This window comes from Cololabis saira, chromosome 2 (assembly GCF_033807715.1).
Source record: "Cololabis saira isolate AMF1-May2022 chromosome 2, fColSai1.1, whole genome shotgun sequence".
Classification (NCBI taxonomy): Eukaryota; Metazoa; Chordata; class Actinopteri; order Beloniformes; family Belonidae; genus Cololabis; species Cololabis saira.
In genome coordinates, this window is record NC_084588.1 from 45,474,495 (window position 1) to 45,494,356 (window position 19,862).

At 39.2% G+C, this 19,862-nt stretch overlaps 1 protein-coding gene across 3 annotated transcripts in view; it reads left to right on the forward strand.

The window, feature by feature from the left end:
* Positions 1-19,862, forward strand: part of myo5aa (myosin VAa) — a 91,966-nt gene that overhangs the window by 2,521 nt on the left and 69,583 nt on the right. For 2 of the 3 annotated variants that reach the window (XM_061746378.1, XM_061746397.1), the window contains exon 1: positions 8,436-8,540. The exons of the other annotated variant lie outside the window; for it this stretch is intronic. In XM_061746378.1, coding sequence (XP_061602362.1) covers positions 8,508-8,540 — 33 coding nt within the window. In that variant the 5' untranslated portion in view covers positions 8,436-8,507. Of the gene's footprint in view, positions 1-8,435; positions 8,541-19,862 lie in introns of those variants that run through there. 3 annotated transcript variants of the gene reach the window in all.

Below are 19,862 nucleotides of genomic sequence, written 5' to 3' on the forward strand. Positions count from 1 at the left end.
CTCGTTCTGGATCAGCTGCAGCTGCCTGATAGATTTCTTGTTAAGGCCTGTAAAGATGCCATTGCAATAATCCAAACTACTGAAAATGAAGGCAAGTTTTTCCATGTCTTGTTTAGACAGAATCCCCTTAATTGTAGCAATGTTTTTAAGGTGGTAGTAGGCAGGTTTAGCGATAAACTTTAGACACTACACTAGTGTAGGGAAAACATGAAGATTGCTATTGAGGTTTATTTTGAAATCTGTTTTTGAGAAAACTGTACCAAACCTCGTTTATTTTTATTTTTAAATCAGCGAACCTCTATTCTTTTGAACTGGTGTAGCATTTATTATCTTAAGGAGTTTAGACGGGCTTTGATTAGTGGTTGAAGGTTGCACAGATGTGAGCTCTTTATCAGCAGGTGGGAAAACATAAAAATACCTCACTTTTTGCCAATGTTCCCACATTTGTTGAGAGAAACTAAGAAAAGACATAAAGTGATTGTGGATTTTGGAGGGCAGCTGCAGATTCTCAGTGAAACAGTTTGTTGTTGTTATTATTATCAATGTATCAGGGTTGTACTGAAACGGGAAAAGGTTATGCAGTATTTCTCTGAATTTGCTTGTGTATTTCTACATTTCTAACTTTCCAGGAATGTAAGAGGAGTCTTAAACTTCTTGTGAAGTCACTTCTTGTCTCTGCATCCCGGCATAATCAGCTGGGATGTGTGCATGTGATTCAGACCACGCCGTACTGTAGAAACAGTACATTCTGAGCTCCTTTGATGGAAAAACTATGCAAAGATACAACCTTTTGATTACATTCATCGTTTTTTCTCTGAATTAAGACCCATAAAGCAGAAAGAAAGAAGATGGCAAGTGGTAGAGCAGGTCGTCCAGTGATCGAAGGTTTGGCGGTTTGAACCCCCAGTCATCTGTCAGTGAGGGCATCGCTCGTGTGTGAATGTTGTATGAATGTTGGAGTGGTGGTCAGAGATAGTGATGCCATGATCTCCTTAAATAGGACGTGGGTTTCCAAATATAATCAAAGTGGATAAGGTTAATTTTAGTGATGCACCGATTGAAAATTTGCACCGATGCACCGAATGAAAATTTTTGGCTGAAACCGAAACCGAAAATAATAATAAACACTTGGCCGAATACCGAATAATACCGAACAATGGTTCTTCAAAGTTTTTCATTTTTTTTGCCAATTTTTTCACCATTGCATAACTCAAATAAATGTGCAGTGAAATACCCGCCAGTCACAATTTGTCTTACTGTACTTATTGTATTTTTTTCTCATAATCCTTTTTCATTTTCTCCCGTTCAAATCCAGTTAATTGGGTAGCGGTGGGGCTGATCGCCGCAATTTGAAGTCTTGTATAATAATTGTAAAAATCTGGGTTATTTTCTTGGAGGATCTCGTCATATCAGACAGTGAGGGTTCGCGCACCGCATCGGTAGTACGGGCCCTTTTCTTCTGCGCTGTGCGTCCCGTGACCGTCTCCATCACCAAGCGGCTTTCCCAAATCCAACTCAGCCTGGATCATTTCTCGTGTCCTCTGCTTTTTCCCACATCCAAGTAATGATCTGACATGCTGACATGTTTGCTGTATTAACATTGCACGCCGCTCACTCCAAACTGTTCGCTGTTTGATTGCGTCACCACACGCCGTTATTAATTGTTCGGTTTTTCCCCCACTTATTCCACCGAACACCAAAAGTGTTTTTTTTCTATTATCGGCCGAACAATTTCGGTTACTGAACATTCGGTGCATCACTAGTTAATTTTGTCTTCTGTAATACAATACTTTCATCAGACAGTCAGGTTATTAAAAGAGTAGGAGAGATGTTGCATACCTGTGATGGTTTGGGCTGTGAACTCCAGCCTAGTTGAAAGCGTCATCAGAAATGCTGCTGATGTTGTCATTAATCCGCTGGCTGGACTGGGAGTCACTGTGTCACAGTTTGCACTTGCAGACCGACAGGTATGAAATATCTCTTTAAAACGGATTAAAGCCTGAGATGCTGAGTGCCAGGGCCGGTTTTGGGCGGACTGAACACCCAACCATATGTAGTCCAGGGGCCAGAGCCCAAAATTTCACTTGTCGGTACCACTCAAGGTGACCAAACTTACTTGTGATTTTTGAAGATATTTATGTCTGTAGATGATATTTTGGTATGATAACCTTCCTGAGTGGCAGCTGGATCAGAGTTATCAGCTCATGAAGTTACCCACCCCCTTCAGAAAATTACACTTTAGATGCTGGTGCATATCCTGGTTTAGACTCATGTACAGGATATCTGTCAATGTTTCACAATATTGTCTTTGGGACATTTTAAGCATTCATTCAAGCTAAGATGTGAATCTTTCTGACCAACATAGAGGTCACTGCAGCTCTTTAAACCATAAACAACACAAATTTTTACACAATTTTCGCCTAAATGATATACTATCTTTTAGCCCTGTGTCATCTAGGAACAACAGAGACACAAAATACAAAAACTGAAATACTCACAGGACCACAAGGATTCAGGAAATGTATAATATACCCCATACTATATCATTGTTGCAGGTCATTGTGAGCCTTAAACTAGAAGAGCATCATTAGGCTCCTATGAAACTATAACTAGGCTAATGTCACAAACTGGTCTTTATCATGCAAATACAGGACATAAAGAACGCCACAATGAGATGAGGAACCAGCTTAGTTTTATAAACAACATTAGAGACACAAAATACAAAAAGAAAAACAAAAAAACTGGAATACTCACAGGACCATAAGGATTCAGGAAATGTATAATATACCCAATTTAGAATTATCAATTAACCTGAAGGGGGTGGTAACTTCATGAGCTGATAACTGATACAGCTGCCACTCAGGAAGGTTATCATACCAAAATATCATCTATAGACATGGATCTTTTCAAAAATCATAAGTAAGTTTGGTCACCTTGAGTGGTGCTGATATCTGGTCTATATTATGATAGTTTATTAAGCCATGTCTCCACAGTTCAGTTTGGAACTGCGGCCTTTGATTTAATTTGCATTTCTAAGGCCAGATGAGTCAGCTGGAGGGCTATTGTGAGCAGCACAATGTCTCTAGTCAATAAAATCAAGAATGCAACTCAGCTAAGAAAGGACAGCAGTGGAGGACGTTCAGCACGTTGTATTCTTACTTTTTAAGAGAAGAGGATGCTGTTTGAGAAAATGCTTCAAATTCATGCATCTTATATTCATCTCTACGTCAGGCAGAAGAGATCAGTCAACTGACTGCAATGTTTCCGGCTCCACCTTAAGTGTACCGTTGCACTGGCTTAGGTACCTTAATAAGAAGGGTGCTAATAACTAGTGCGGTACGATACGCTTATTTCGGTATGAGTCACAACTTGGACTGCTCAATTATGGAAAAAGAAAATCAAAATCATGAACATTTAAATCATATTTAATGAAAAATGAAACTTCCCCGGTAATCCTAAAAATGTACACTAAATACAATTTTTACACTAAATGATTCACAGCAAGAGAGGAAATGCTGCTCAACTAATCCTTTATTTTTGGGATTGCTGGGAGCCAACATTGAATTCACAATTAAAATTCAATTAACTGCACAGCTGTAATTGGAACTATTGGTTGTGGAAGCACAGATAATTGCCCACTGTGCTGTACTGAAAAGTGTATTTTATCACTTGGTGGAAACAGGCTATTCGTTCGACATTGAAAATTTCTGTTTAGTACGAATTCAGTTTTTCCGGTGTGTTTATGTCTCTTTGAAAAGTTGGATTTTAGTCAGACTGACAGTATTTTTTTCCCTGGCTGACTGGGTGACTAGGTTAGGTTGCCATGTCGTTCTGTTCTATAGGAATCTCATAACCAAATAAAAATGAAAAAAGTGATGCTGTGGTTTATGTAAAAAGAGTCAAGGTCAAACCTTTAAAGGAAAACAAGTCAAGAATGAATTATTTTGATAAATAGACTAGTGACAGAGATTTTGAAACCATTAAAAATCAAGAAACAGTCCTGCTGTGAATTCACGAGGACCACTTTGTGGTCTGTAGTCAAACAACTGCGACCCGCCACTAATTGTCCCTCTAGTTGCCACCCAGAGGGTCAATGACGGGTCAATGAAGTGACGCCTATATTTTCTGAAAAACAGATTTCTTTTCATTTCAAAAAAGGTTTAAATGGATAAAAAAATACCAGATATATGAACTACCTGTCCCACATATGGACTCACTTGAATTTTACAAAAAATACTAGTTATTTGGGATTTTGTTGTGGTTTTAAGCGTCAAAATGTCATGTGGTGCGACCGTCCGACCAGGACTTTTGTTTTGAAAACTTTTTTTGAAATCACTAAATGTTTTTAAATCAATCTTCTGCACTATCTGGCATGATTTCTGAAATGTCTTTGTAGTGTGTAAGATTGCAACACATTTGTATTTATATTTCCATTATAATATACAAACAAAGTTTGCCTGATGTCCATTTTATGAAATATCATGTGGTGCGACCATTAAAAAACCAACCATTTTTGTATAACACTGAAAACTTGTAAAAAAAAAGATGTCCAAGATGTTAAGGAAATTAATTTATTTCAATATGAATCATGGTTGCACCACGTGACCTTTTTTAAGGCTAATACCAATTAATCTTGACAAAAAACTCTGAAATCACTTAATTTAAAATTTGTATATGAATTTATGTGTACACAACATTCTTAATGTTTGAACTACTGCAATAGATATTCTTTTTTTTTATTATTTTAAAATTGACCTGTTGAAAATCCTTATTCGTCATTGACCCTTATACAGAATGAGATATTCTGTGCACACATTAAATGACCCAATAGTCATAACATACCACCTAGTACAGAGTCGTCAGCTGAGAGCTCTGCACAAGACCTCCGGTTACAGTTTTTTCTTCTCTTTTTTCAAAGCCTGTTTCCATTGTGGTCAGTCGTATGCTTTTCCTTATATGCCAAGTTTTTCCGTCTTGCTCAAGGGGCACAAGCTTTTTACGTTCCCCCCAGCTGTTTCCAGGCAAAAAACTGCATGTAAATGCAACTATTTGCAGATTAATGTTTGGATATTTGTGTCAGTGTGGCGGGCACCAAACCTAAAGTCAGTTCCTGCTTTGAATGGCACGGGGTGTTTAAAACGTCCGCCTCTGATGTCAAACCCCACTGTGCAATTTACTTTTCCAGCGTAGAGATGGAAAACACTAAGGCCTTAGTGTGCGAGAGTCAGCCTTGTACGAGCTTTAAAGTGGGTACGAGCTTTAAAAAGACACATAGACACAAATACACTGCATCAAATTTAGCTTTCCTCGATCTCTTGGCTGTGTCTGACCTGCACAGTAGCAAAGATGGGAAACAAATAAGGATCAAAACTAGTAAGAGGTGGTAAAAGTGAATGAAACCGTGCTGTGTAACGTGAAACAGAAGTGGAGGATATTCTCACGGCAGTGGAAGTGAAGCGGAAGTTTCAAAAGATGACTCAGAAAGAAAAGGGCTTTTCACTACACAACCCGGAGCTTCGAAAGTACACAGTGCATTTAAAGAAATGTTTGATGAAGCATACTGTTTTTGGAATCCATGGACTATGCATTGATTCATGAAGCTGAACTTCAGCAGATTTCCTGCCTCACAACAAACATGCTGGTCTGGAAAGTCACACAGAGCGGCTTTGACTGCGACGGCAGTTCACACAGCTTTGGGTTGTGTGGTGCGTTTGTTCACGAGCCGGTAGTAAGACACTAATGAACTGTTGATCAGCCTGAAGAGCACTGTTGTCACGTGAACATGTGTGGTTAATACGATCAAAACACAAGAAGTGGCACTGGGACCGGTCCCCAAAAGTGCATCAGCCGCTGTGTTGTTCCAGGATGAGAAATGAGAAATTGAGGAAACATGGAAGAGCATAGCAAATATAGTAATAAGTAGGGCTGGGGATCGATTCAAATGTCAAGAATCGATTCGATTCCGATTCTTAAGATTCAGAATCGATTATCAAGATTTGATTCGATCCGATTCGATTCCGATATTGATTTGGGTTAGTGGTATTAAACCTGTTTTTTGAGATGTTGCATGAATTATATGACTGTAGTTATGCAAAATATTACAACTAGTATTATATTGAGATTAAACAGCAAGTATTGCAGCTAATGATGCTGTAAGGACCAATCAGCTCCCAGAATGCTGATAGAACTGCTTTCAGAAACATTGTGGGTCAGAATTACCAAACAGATCCAGGGAGGAAACAGAGACGGATGAAATCGGTTTTATTTTTTCCCACATTCCGTTTTTATTTGTTCCATTTTCGGTCTATTTTGGTTTTTAATTTTTGAGCATTTGGTTTTTAGCATTTTTTGCAAATGTAACCCCAAGACAGTATATAAAGTAATGAAATATAGACAATTTATGCAATTATAACCTAACACTTTAATGTTTTCATACCTTTAAACATATTTAAAGGCAAAAACATGGCACCAGTTATTCTTGTGTCCAACAAAACATTCCTTTTTTGGGGATAAACAAAAAAATAACCAAAAGTTGTAATGTAATGATGAAAAAAAAAAATACATAAATAAATAAAAAAAATAAAAATAAAAAACCCCAAAAATTAAAGAAAATAAAAATCGATCTTTAGACATATGAATCGATTTTTAGGAATTAATATGAGAATCGATTTAGATTTGGGAAATCGATTTTTTTCAACACAGGCCTAATAGTAAGAGATGATAAACCCTTGTTGATGGTAGTAGTACAGTATCGATACTCTAATTATTATACCATTGAAGCACAAGTCAATCATGCACATAGTACTTGCAGGTCATTCAAGTTCACATTACTCTGCTTCCAGATCCACTTGGTGGCTGCAGACTTCTGGGTAATTAAGTCAAACAACGGCCGTCAAGCTTGATGCACACGCGGCCAAATGTTAGTGTGTGATGTCACACAGTGAGGGCAGTAGTCTGGAGCAGCTGATAGACAGGAAAACACCTGCTGTGAGATCACTCGTTGGGGTGTTGCCAGACACAAGCGCACTTGACCTTTTCAACCCACAGACAGCAGCGCAGGAGACGTTTTACTGGATTTACAAAGCCATTTTGTCCCGCTGAGTCTGATGTCAAAGGGGAAAATAAAAGGCCAAACAAACCTTTAATGTAGTGTTTCTAAGAAGTATGAATTAAATCAAAACCAAATGAAACGGAAGAAGAAAATGCTGCTGTTTTGCAGCTGGCCGTACAGATGTGTCATAGCTGGAGTTTTTTCCAGGACACTTACTTTTCCAGGTGACCTTTTTGCCCCATTTAGGACGAAATACCACTGGCTTCAGTCCAGAGAATTAGTGAGTGCTTTTGCAGTGGGGTGAAGGTAAACCTTGTTTTTTTTTAAGCAGGGTCCTCTGAAATTTCAGTCTATACAGGACTGTCTCAGAAAATTAGAATATTGTGATAAAGTCCTTTTATTTTCTGTAATGCAAAAATGTCATACATTCTGGATTCATTACAAATCAACTGAAATATTGCAAGCCTTTTTATTATTTTAATATTGCTGAATATGGCTAACAGCTTAAGAAAACTCAAATATCCTATCTCAAAAAATTAGAATATTCTGGGAATCTTAATCTTAAACTGTAAACCATAATCAGCAATATTAAAAATAATAAAAGGCTTGCAATATTTCAGTTGATTTGTAATGAATCCAGAATGTATGACATTTTTGTTTTTTTAATTGCATTACAGAAAATGAAGAACTTTATCACAATATTCCAATTTTCTGAGACAGTCCTGTAAGTTGCGAGTATAATGTAAGCTTTATGGGGAAAAAAAGCAGTCATGCTCTCTGCTGTGTGTTAAGGTGTATCAAAAACATCAGATGGCAGGTTCTACATGGGACAAATGTCAATGGCTTATTTTTTCCACGTATCTCTAATTAGGAGCATGTGCATTAGATTACTGCGATAACCTGGTTAAAGTAATTATGCAGTCATGTTGTATACACTCTGGCATGAAGTGATTGGAGTGTTGACAACACGCAGAAGCAGACGCAAGCAGAGCCCGGCTCCGTGTTTGTGAGCAAAACAGTTCCTGCCTTCAGTTTAAACAGTGGTTTATTGTGAAAACTTGATAAAACAAATCATCTTTTTTAAGTTTTTCCCCCGGTTTCTGCTTTTGAGTGAAGCTGTCACCCTGCTGCTGTTATTTCCAGCCATGTTTGGCGCGCTGCTCCGACTAATTGCTGTTTTCTCGCTCGGGGAGTTTGTCTGCTTCACGACTCATGTGATCGATAAAGGAAGCCGGGACGTTTGTTGAGCGACAGGCGGGACGGCCAATCGTACGTCACCGGATCTGTGGGGGAACGTCCGGGAACGACGCTCATGTCTGCAGACACAATGGGATGGTTCTCTTCTGGAGTTTATTGCTTGATCATTTAGCGTCCGGTCTTGTGGCATGTGTGGCTGGCGGCATCCAGACAACCAGCAGACGCGCAGCATGAGCTAGAAGCCGACTCCAGCGACAAGATGAACCGGGAATTGGAATATATGTTTATTCGAGTAAGTCCTACCAATCTATTGAAGCTTTTAAAGCCATCGGCACATTCGGGGGGTTTAAGCGTAGACGTTAACTCAGAACTCTTGGAAATATGTAAAGATGACAGACTTAAATACTGCGGTGTGTCGGTGAGGAAACGTGTATTCTGATCCTCTATATGATTCTTTAATGCAGTATTTCATGTACTGAGCGGTCAGATTGCACTAAGTGTTTGCCGTGAACATGGAACATTGCGTTTGTAAGGGGGAACATAGAGCCCCAGTCTCGACACACCCTTGAACACAGTTATATCACAGAAACGAGCAGGACAGAAATATCTTCCAGTTAGCAACAAATCCGATTTTAGCCCATGCTGCGTTTTAGTATCTGGAAAAACAGCTTTTTAGTTGACTGGCAAAATTGAATCAGAAGTGGTTAGTTTGTACTTTGTGCAACCTTTGGCACACACAACGACACGGATTCAGCCTGGCAGGGTACGATGCATTCCCAGTTTGGCTGGATAGAAATTAAATGTCACTTAAATGACAGCCTGTTTGTTGCCGGAGATGAAGAAAACCATGGAAATCGGATTTATTTTGCTAAATCTTGTTTTTTTGTTTTTGTTGTTTTGTAAATAATTGAATCATAGTTTTAAAATGACATCACCGTCATGCTGGTTAGATCAGCATTTTCACGTTACGTTGCTTTTTATCCCTAGTTAGGCCAGTTTACTGGTGTGAATATAAGATGGCACAACTACGCGCTTAAGTCCTGTTCTTCTTCCCTTTCGTAACATACAAATGTGAGCAGCGCTGACTCCGACAGCCAACTTCAACCAAGCTAAAGCGATTAGCAGCTGGGCAGTATCATAGCATCTTAGCAAAACGCTGATCTCTGATCTCTGGGCCACTGGCACGCTATTCGGGGCCGGCATTAAGTTATGGGATGCCGTTACTGGGACCGTCGAGATCCTTCCGGCTGAACTCTCCACCAGCGCTGAGGTCTCTCCGCTTCTTGGCGTCATGCAGCGTCTGCCCAGCTGAGCAGAAAAACAGCAGATTCTCACATGAGTGGCATCATGTGACGAGGCCTCTGCAGGCTGGGACTCCATTGATGGCTTAACCGAGAATATCGGGGGAAAAACACTTCTCACATTCCGCTGCAGCAGCTTAGATGGTCCGGCCCGCCCGTCCGTGTTGTCAAATATTCTGTGTTTTTAATCTTTTTCTGCTTGATTCACCTTTTATCTAAATTCCTTTCATTCCTCTCCGTACAGTTTGTCCAACAAGATTATTTCAGTCTGTAGATTACCCACTGCTTCAACTGGGAGGAGGAGAAGTGGGATTTTAAAGATAATGTATTAGCTGGATTCTCAGTACAGGATATTATAGATTTGATCAAATCACACAGATTTGATTGTTGTGGAACAGTTTATTCTTAGAAATACCAAATAATTCACAATAAATGAAAATGATCCAAGTGGAAAACATTTCTATACACATTTTAGAAGCCATTCATTCAGTCATATTGGCTCTCACTGTGTTTAAAAGGTAATTATCTCGGCCTAATTCTCTCTAATCTGCCTCGACTTTGAGCAGATTTGTAAACGCTTTTCACAAATGCTCCACACCATTGCCACAAACATAAACCACCAACACTGAAGCCTGTTCCTCTGGTCCCCAGACACTGCCAGAGCTCACATCTATGTGACTTTAAGGCGAGAATAAGCTACAGGGTCACAGCAGAGATTGAAAACTTAAAAATGCTGCTAATTTCAGGGCATCCGTACGACTTCAGTGGAAAAATAATAAGAAAAAAAAAGCCAATCATTTGATTATTTATCCTGCATCCATGTTTATGTCCCTCTGGAGCCATACTGTGGTCAAATTGACTTGGATAAGATTAGTTGGTGTTAAAACCCTGAGTTAGCTTAATCGTGCACTGATCCTTTGTTCATTTAAACCAGGATTAGCATCAACACAACTTTCTAACTTGAAAAGCAGCCTCATCCTGCCGCGGACTGATCCTGCAGCTGCTCTTTACAAACATCTCAGTCTACATGTCCAGATTACAATGCTTGTCATCATCCAGTATTATCAGCATAATGCATTATAAACTCCTTCTAATACCAGTGCTTGTTACATGCTCCTTACTCACCCGTGCATGACGACTGTGTGGAAACCGATGCGGCTTCTTGCATGCTTGTGTGTGTGTGTGTGTGTGTGTGTGTGTGTGTGTGTCCACATTGACAGTGTTGCTGCTGCCAGCCCCATCTTTATACAGGACTGTCTCAGAAAAGAGCAATACGTTTTCAGATGATGAATATTCTTCTTTACCTCAGCTATGTATTTATATACAAAAACATGCATGCTAGGTTAATTGGTGATTCTAAATTGCCCGTAGGTGTGAGTGTGAGTGTGTCTGGTTGTTTGTGGGGACTGCGGGTGGAAACTAGCAATTCTGCTAAAACCTGGTGTATTTACACTGCTTAGTGTTCATGAATATGCATTGTCCCGTCTAAATAAAAAATAAAATAAAATTAGAATATCGTGATAAAGTCCTTTATTTTCTGTAATGCAAAAATGTCATACATTCTGGATTAATTACAAATCAACTGAAATATTGCAAGCCTTTTATTATTTTAATATTGCTGATCATGGCTTACAGCTTAAGAAAACTCAAATATCCTATCTCAAAAAAATAGAATACTCTGGGAATCTTAATCTTAAACTGTAAGCCATAATCAGCAATATTAAAATAATAAAAGGCTTGTAATATTTCAGTTGATTTGTAATGAATCCAGAATATATGACATTTTTGTTTTTTTAATTGCATTACAGAAAATAAAGAACTTTATCACAATATTCAAATTTTCTGAGACAGTCCTGTATATTTGATTTTTGTTTTCATAATGGCCTGTACTAACATAATTTTATATTTCACTTCTTTCTTTGTAAAATTCATTTAAATGGAGTTTAATTTAGAGTTGAAGACAGACAGCAGTCACATCATTTTCAGTTACACTAATTCAGGGCAGGAAAGATTCAGTAAAACAAAATGAACATTCCTGCCCTTCGCCTGAAGTTCTGTCAACTTGTGAACATCGTATACTTTTAGCCTATATTATCTTGCTGACTTTACTCTGTGCACATGGGCTGTCACACGTGACAACTAAACTCTCCTGAATAGGTTGCACTCTCTAAAACGACTAAAAAAAGAGTTTTTCATATGCGGTGCATTTAGAAACAGAACCCATGTTGCCCCTGTGGGAATATAGTGATAAATTAGTGCACATTTTATACAGTTTTAGGCATCACTAGTCTTGTTTTACCAAAGTTGTAAATGAAATCTAATTTTATTGTCCCTATCTCTGAAAGATACGAGCAGAATAAACAGACACCTGGTTCTCATTCATATAAATATGATGAAATCACTGCAGAAATCTGTATGAAACAGTCTGATTAAAGCGTTAAAGTTGTGCTTGAGGGAAAGTCTCAATAAACACTGACTTTTACTTGTAGTCATTTTGTGGTTTAATCTCATGTCTGTATTATCTTGACGTCAACTGAAATCAGTTTTTCTATGGCTAATGCCGGTTAATAAAAAAAATGGCTGTAAACGAGCAACCGATTAATCCGTCTGTGCTTTATTTTATCACCATACTGTATTTTTAAATAAATTTATTTTGAAAAAGAATATCGTCCTTTTAAACCTTTACAAATCAACAGGACTAGGGGGCTCAGACTCTTGCACAGTACTGTATTTGATAAGGAGTTCTGTAAATCCACAGTTAAATAAGAAACGCATTGTAAAGTGCCTTATAGAGCATAAAAACAAGGTTAAAATGTGTTTATATAAATGCAGACCATGTACTGAAACCACGGTACAAGGACGTCAGTATCGCTGTCACCAGCCTATTCATTATTTGTTAAGTCACATACATGAAGAACGACATGCCACCGCAGCGAGGTCCAACATGCCCGTAAATCACGGCCTGAACAAAGATGGCTATTCTTTTAGAGGCTTTTATGTATTTTGTGAACATTGAAATCTCTAAAATGTGTTCAACAACACATATTTAATGTAGAAACTTACCACAGAACAAATCAATTCCTATTATTTTCTTATAAGTTGTGCAATGTTTGCAATATATTTCAAGTAATGTTCGTACAGGGACAACAAAAGCCTGGAAGTGGTGTGTAATGTTGGGATCGGCCATAAAATCAATGTCTGAGAAAGGCAAAAGGTCTTTGAAAAGAAGATGGCAATGAAGTTATCACTCTGTGTAAAGACTTAGTGTGAAAATAGTGCAATAATTTAAGAATAACCTCTGAACAAAAAGCTGAATTAAGAGATACAGTTAGATACAGTTGGAGAATGAAAATTTCAAGGACAAGAAGGTTGGAAAAACGGTAATAGATGACCAATCAGGCCTTGAGGCAACGCTGCACACATGACCTGATAGTGAAAGTCGGTGCATGGGTTCAGGAACACTCGTTAGTGAACGCTGTTCATTGTTAATTCACAGATCAGAGTTGAGACTCTTTAATGTCCCGAAATGCCGCTGCTTTCTTCGAGTTTAAGATGCCTGACGTGAAACAGATAATGGTCCTGTACCGTTCCAAACATCTCTTTGATGCTTTTGCAGCTATGTCCTTTTCATCTCTTTATACGTAAAGCCAAAGAGTGTGCTGATATTTTAGCCGATTTGTAGTCTGTCAACCTTTTACGTTTAACTTTCAGCAGGTCCAAAACTTTTGCAAATTGCCACATGACGGCAAATGTACACTGATACTTGATATTCTGAAAAAATACACTATTTTTAATTATTTTTAAATATGTGACACTGTCAACCTCATTGATGGCTGCTGTACTTTCAGTCAAATCAGAAATCACTTTTCAATTGATTGATTGGGCGCATTTCTTCCTCTTGGCCTTGGGAAGAGTGACTTTGGGCCAATCCCAATACACCCCCTACTTTCTACCACTAGCCCTCCCTCACTACCACTACCCCTAAAAAAGAAGCCACAGATTTTAGGGCACTTGAAATCTTCCCAGGGCCCTGTCCCAATACTCCCCCTACTCCTACTCTCAGCAGCACCCCTAAAATCAGGAAGCTGAGAGCCAAAAGCTGTTTTAATTTCAGCTGTAGCGCTGTTAATATGCCACTTTATTAAGTTTTAATATTTTTTCAGGTGTAAAAGTAACCGTTAAGATCCCCAACCTGGGCTCAGTTTATCCAAATAACGCCTACTAAGAAATTTGATCTGATGTTTTCGGCGATGATAAGAGCCGATGGTCCGGGGCGCAGCAGCAGCCGGAGTACAGACGTGATCGCCAGCTCAACCTGCGCCGTCGTCCCTGGGAGAAACCTGCAGCTCTGTGGAGAATTACCGCGAATTACCGTGGATGAAATCTAACAGTTGTAGCTACGCCTGTTAAGAAATTTGCTCCGAAAATTTCGGGATTTCTGCCTGCCGGCTCCGGAGCTGATTTATGGTTCCGCGTTAAATCGACGCAGAGCCTACAGCGTATGGCGCGCTTCGCCGCGTAATCTACGCCGTAGGCTCTGCGTTGGTGTAACGCGGAACCATAAATCAGCCTTTATTCTGGCGAGGTTTGAAAAACACTTCGCAACAACGGGCAAAATAGTGATTATGTACATTCACTGAGTGAATGAAAAATATATATTTCTCGCTAGAAATGTAATCAAAACGCATTTTTATGCAGAAACTAACTCAAAATATAGATTTTATTCACTAAAAAATAAGAAATGTCTGCCATGTTTTTTTTTTTTATTCAGTCCGCAAATGGCGACGAAAAGCATTCTGGGAAATTTTTCTGGCCCTAGTTCAGCTAGTGAACATCGGAAATCACTTGATCCGTAGTGCCAGATTTATAGCCACTACACTACTTTACTTCACTACCCCTAGGTGGAAAGAGGAATTGGGACACCACTACCCTCACGGGAACGCGCAAAATGTAGGGGTAGGGATGAAAACGAGGGGTAGTGGGAGTATTGGGACAGGGCCTTAGTGTAGAACTTCATTTTCTTTCCGATAAGACCATTTGGTATTGACCATCAATCAACCAATCAGTCAGCTGCAGAAGGAAGTTGATGTCATGTTGTATGCTTGCTGTGCGAGCTGATAAATGTAACTAGTTTCTGTTTCATCTTGCTTTGCTGACATTTGCACACGTTACGAATCACGACATCATGAACGTCACATCCTGTTAACAAATGCTGTATGCAGCATATGTGGTGTGACGTCAGTGCAATTCACATCTTTGTCTGCTCTCACAGACGCTCTTGATGTCTCGGTCTCTTTATCATCTGTCTCTTCTAGCGCTTCCTTCCATCCTTCCTTCCATGCAGACAGACCTGCTGTAGCCTGACTCATCACATCTTTCTCTCTGGCGTTTTAGTGCTCATCTTTCCCAGCTTTTGTAACATGTTGACCTTGAAACCACATAAATGTCTGTGAGTGTGTGAATCTGGGTTTCAACCTTCGCCCGTCCTCTTATTGAAACCAGTGGAATTTGTTGTTGTATAAGTCTGGTTGAATGCCCTTGCCTTGAGTCTGTAGTGCCCCCCCCCCCACACACACACACACACATATATCGCTTGTGTCTTGGTGTCGCAGTGAAAACAAAGAAATGAGCTGCTCAGCAACATATTTCAGTGTTAACTAAAGATAATCAGCTCTCACCTTGCGATGTGTGAAACAAGCACGTGTGCGTGTGCGGCTGCAGTGAGTCTGAGAATGATCATTAGGATGAGGAAATGTGCTCGGTTAGCGCAGTGATGCCACGGTGAGGTGTGATGCTGCTCCAAACTCACTCTTGCTATTTTTAGCCTCCACTCTCCTCCCCTCTTCCCGTCTCTCTCCCTCCCTGTTGCTGGGAGGATGACTGCTGGGACAGTCTCCTGCAGGGACCAAAGAGGGGAAGAAAAAAGCACAAACAAAGGTTTTGTTTACGGTGAATAAAAGGTGTACGTTCTACATTCAAGCACCTTGAAATGTGCTTAACAAATGAACTTGCCTTGCCTTGCTACCACTACTACTGTCATTTAGCAGACGCTTTTATCCAAAGCGACGAACACGCCATTTCGCTCGGGGAGCGATTAGGGTTAAGGGTAGGGCTGGGCAATATGGACCAAAAGTCATATATCAATATTTTCTAGCTGAATGGCGATACTCGATATATATCGATATTTTTTCTGTGACATAATTGGGGTTTCCCCCAAAGCATTATAGCATAGCATCTCTGTTAGCTTCATTTTTTTCAGTTTTTCAGTTTTAATACAAAGCCTCGTGCCAAATGTCACACAGGTTCCTTTATTAACAGAGGTCTGCACAATATCAAAATGTATAAAACAAATGAAATAAAAATAAACTGCCTGCATATATAGAATAAAAATGCTTCTTGAATAAAATAAAACAAATATCCCTTTCCTGCATAACAATTAAATTAAAATACACTGTGCAATTAATACAATGTAGACAGTAACAGGCAGACTTTTCCACTGAGGTTGACAGTTGTGCAAATAACAAAACATTTGTCCAAATCTCAAATAAAACATGTAAACAGATATTGCATGTCTTTGAGCAAATCTCAAATAATTACAACAAGTCAACTACTGTACATTTTACAGATTTTGTGCCAGGAAAACTAACCTGTCAACACTGTCAGGTTTCAGCACACAAAGGTGCTTTTTTGCGTTGATGTACAGTCAATTTGTCGCAAAATAAGCTATATCGATATAAACGATATTGTCTCGCACCATATCGCGTTTGAAAATATATCGATATATATTAAAATCTCGATATATCGCCCAGCCCTGGTTAAGGGCCCAAGGTGGTTGATCTGGTTACCAGTGCAGGGCTTGAACCTGGTCCAGGCCCAAGCCCAACTCTGTAGCCACTGGACTACCACCCCCTGCCTACATCCATATTTCACTGTTTGTGCCTCAGATTGTTTAGAGGTTATTCAAATCATGTTACTTCAGTCAGTGCGGTTACATGCACATCTAAATCAAGCTATTGCCAACAATCTAGCTAAGGATTAAACTGGAGGTTCTTAGAAATCCAAGTATTCATGCGCGAGAAGACAATCGGTTATTGAGTGAGGTGCGTTGGACTCTGTGATGCTAGGTGGAGCCACAGGCACTTTTGCGTTGGCGTTCTTCCGTTTCTTTCTTTGTTGTTCGTCTTCTTCCTCTCCTACTGTGTTGATATTCTGGCTTTCGCGCTGTCGTTACTTCCAGAAGGGAGAGTCCCGGGGCCGTCAGTAGCTCGGCTAAACGTTAGGGATGGGCGGTATGGACTAAAAAATATATCACGATAATTTCTGGCATTTATCCCGATAAAAACGATAAAAATGACGATTTAAAAAAAAAAAACAATTCAACTCCATCTTTTCAACTATAAATCTCTCACCACATTCAGTCTTTGGAGCCCCCAAATCACTGCTCTAAAAGAATACTAAATGCTACTAAACTACACCAATTAAATTGAATTAATAAAAAACACTTACATTAGCCACCTGTACTGCAAAACTGTAATGACTCAAATGAAACAAGTTTGAAATGTAAGAACAAATTCAACATTTATTCAAACTGTATGGCTTAAACAGTGGGATAACAGTGCAAACAGCTAAAGGACCTTTGTCCTTCAAGTTTTCTTAGGTTATAAAAATCACAAAGTAGAAAAAAATACAACCTGATAAATAAAGAAACAGGACAAATAAATAAAAGCCATCCTTTGCACTCACTGTTTTTGCAGACTCTGCATATAATAGATGATGTTAGTTTGCTCATCGTCTCTCTTTTTACATCCAAACCAGTTCCAGATAACGGACCTGGAGCCTCGTTTAACAACGAGCTCCTTCCGCCATGTTTTTTACACAAAAACGTCATCAATGGGAATTTATCGTTTTTACCGCGAGATGACAAATTCTTACCGTGGGGAATTTTTTTGACGGTATATCGTGAACGGTAAAATATCGCCCATTCCTACTAAACGTTGGTTGGTATACATGCCGGAATAACTCGAATTATAACCGCATTATCTGACACTAAAAGCTCAGTTTCAAGAGCTTCAGTTCGGTTCAAGTACACACCCGTATACACCCGACTAAGGTGTATACGTGGCTTTTAAAAATTCTATATCAGTCGGATTAAGGCAATATAATTATATATTATATAACTCTCTGTTAGTGCATGTAAACGTACTGATTGTCCTACAGTATATGTTCAACCCAAGAGCTCATGCTTTTCCTTTTAAATCATCCATCCATACCTCTACTCATCCATCTATTCCCACTTATTCATTTTCAGTATTTTAGGGGTCTGCTGGTGTCTCCGTTGCCACATATCTAGGCAAACAACCACACACGGACGGTGCGTCAGAAATGCCATACTAAAAAGTATACTTAAATTCAGCACACTTTTGGGTAAATATCAGTAGTGTGCATTAATTCGGACGTACTATTAAGAGCGCACACGGCACTTCCTGCCGTAGGGAGGGGGGGGGTGGGGTTGTTACCATGGTAACCTGTCACAGCAGCGGTAGCAAAGATCCTCTATACAGAAGATAGCGCATTACCGTTACAGCGCATTACCGTTACTGCCAATGGTATGAAATGGTATACACTTCCTGTCTCCTAAGTGGGCGTGGTCGCCCCTCTTCCCACATCGTTTTGGAACATACAACACTAGATACAGTACAACTTTGATATTTGTGCCTTATTTTGCCGCTCGTTTTTTTTTATCTGCTGCCTTCTATCTGCTCTGCTTTATCTGATATCAACCCAGTACAAGATCATCGGATCAGTCTAATATTTTTTTTTCCCTTCCAAAAAGACTTCGATAATAACAATAACAGTATTATTAAGCAAAGAAGCAAGTTTTATTTTAGTTTTAAACTTCAGTTTATCCGATGGGAAAACGACTTTGGCAGTTCTGCAGTGACCGACGACTCTGAGCAGAGCTATGTATTATTATTATTATTATATTATATTATTAGCTATGAGAGCCAAATCTCCCCAGAGTGTGTTGCTCAGACAGAGACAGGTCTCAAACAAAGTTCATTTTCTCCTAATCTGTCGGTCTGAAAATTGCCATTTTGGTGTCAGAATGTTCAGAAGGCTTGTGGCTTTTGAAAAATGGGTCCCATATTTACTTAGGTTACTATGGGGCGAAGGAATTGGTAATAATCTGTGCTCACGTTCACTTTTCCCATAGGACTCAATAGACTCAGGACCTGCCGTTAGTCTCCTAAAGGGGCGGGGGAGTGGGGAAACCCACGTGACACAGATACAGGAAACTGAACCGTAGTGGGGTGTCTCGTTCATAGAACGTCTCTGGCAGTAGCAGTGCTCCGCTCCGCTCTTTCCTGTTTATTCTGGCCGAAACAAGATGAGATTATATAATATTATTAAATACGAATATTATAATATTAATATTATATAATAATATTATTATACTTAATATTATACTTATGACATATAGGTATCACTTAGCAACCAAACACCACAGTTTCTGCTCAGCTAGTGTCCATCAATCCACACTAAAAAATGTCTCCGGAATGAGTATGGATAGAGCACACTATTGAGTACGTTCTAATTTTTCGGACGCACTGAAAAATCTCGCATACTCATTTTGCATACTCATTAGGATGGAAGTATGGGATTTCGGACGCAGCGTTACACTTACTCCTATGGGCACTTTAGAATCACCAGTTAACCAAATGGGGTGTGGGAGGAAGCCATGTACCAAGTATCTGGTTCTTGTACTAGTGATGTTCCAGGTTATCTGTAGTTTGATTTGGCAAAGAGGAAACTTATAAAGGCAAATCGGATCTTATCGGATCTAATATGGTCTAATCTTATTTTATACTGTAATAACCTAGGAAAATGTTAATGGATTCAAAATCTGGTTTCACAATTAATGGACATGAAATACGTAAGTTTTACTTGTGGTTCGAGCTCTGCAGCAGTTTCTCCTCTGGTTCACATTCTTTATATAGGTTTCTTATCTGTTAGATCTTTGTTCGTTTTGTCTTCTGACTCAGAAAAATCATCTCTTCCTTTCATAATTGGCGAGGCAAACCTTAAACCACAATGATTGTTTTGTTTGAAATCTCTGCAGGGGTGGCGAGAGAAAAGATTAGTAGTTGGAAAAATTGGGACAATCTGAGAGCCTGGTGGGAGTAGATATTTAAAGGGGACATATTATCTAAAAAAAACCTGAAATATTAGTTTAGAAATTCTGGATATATTTGGGTCTCTCAATTAATAGAAAACAAAAAATAAAACAAAACACAGCCTCGTTGGTCTATTTA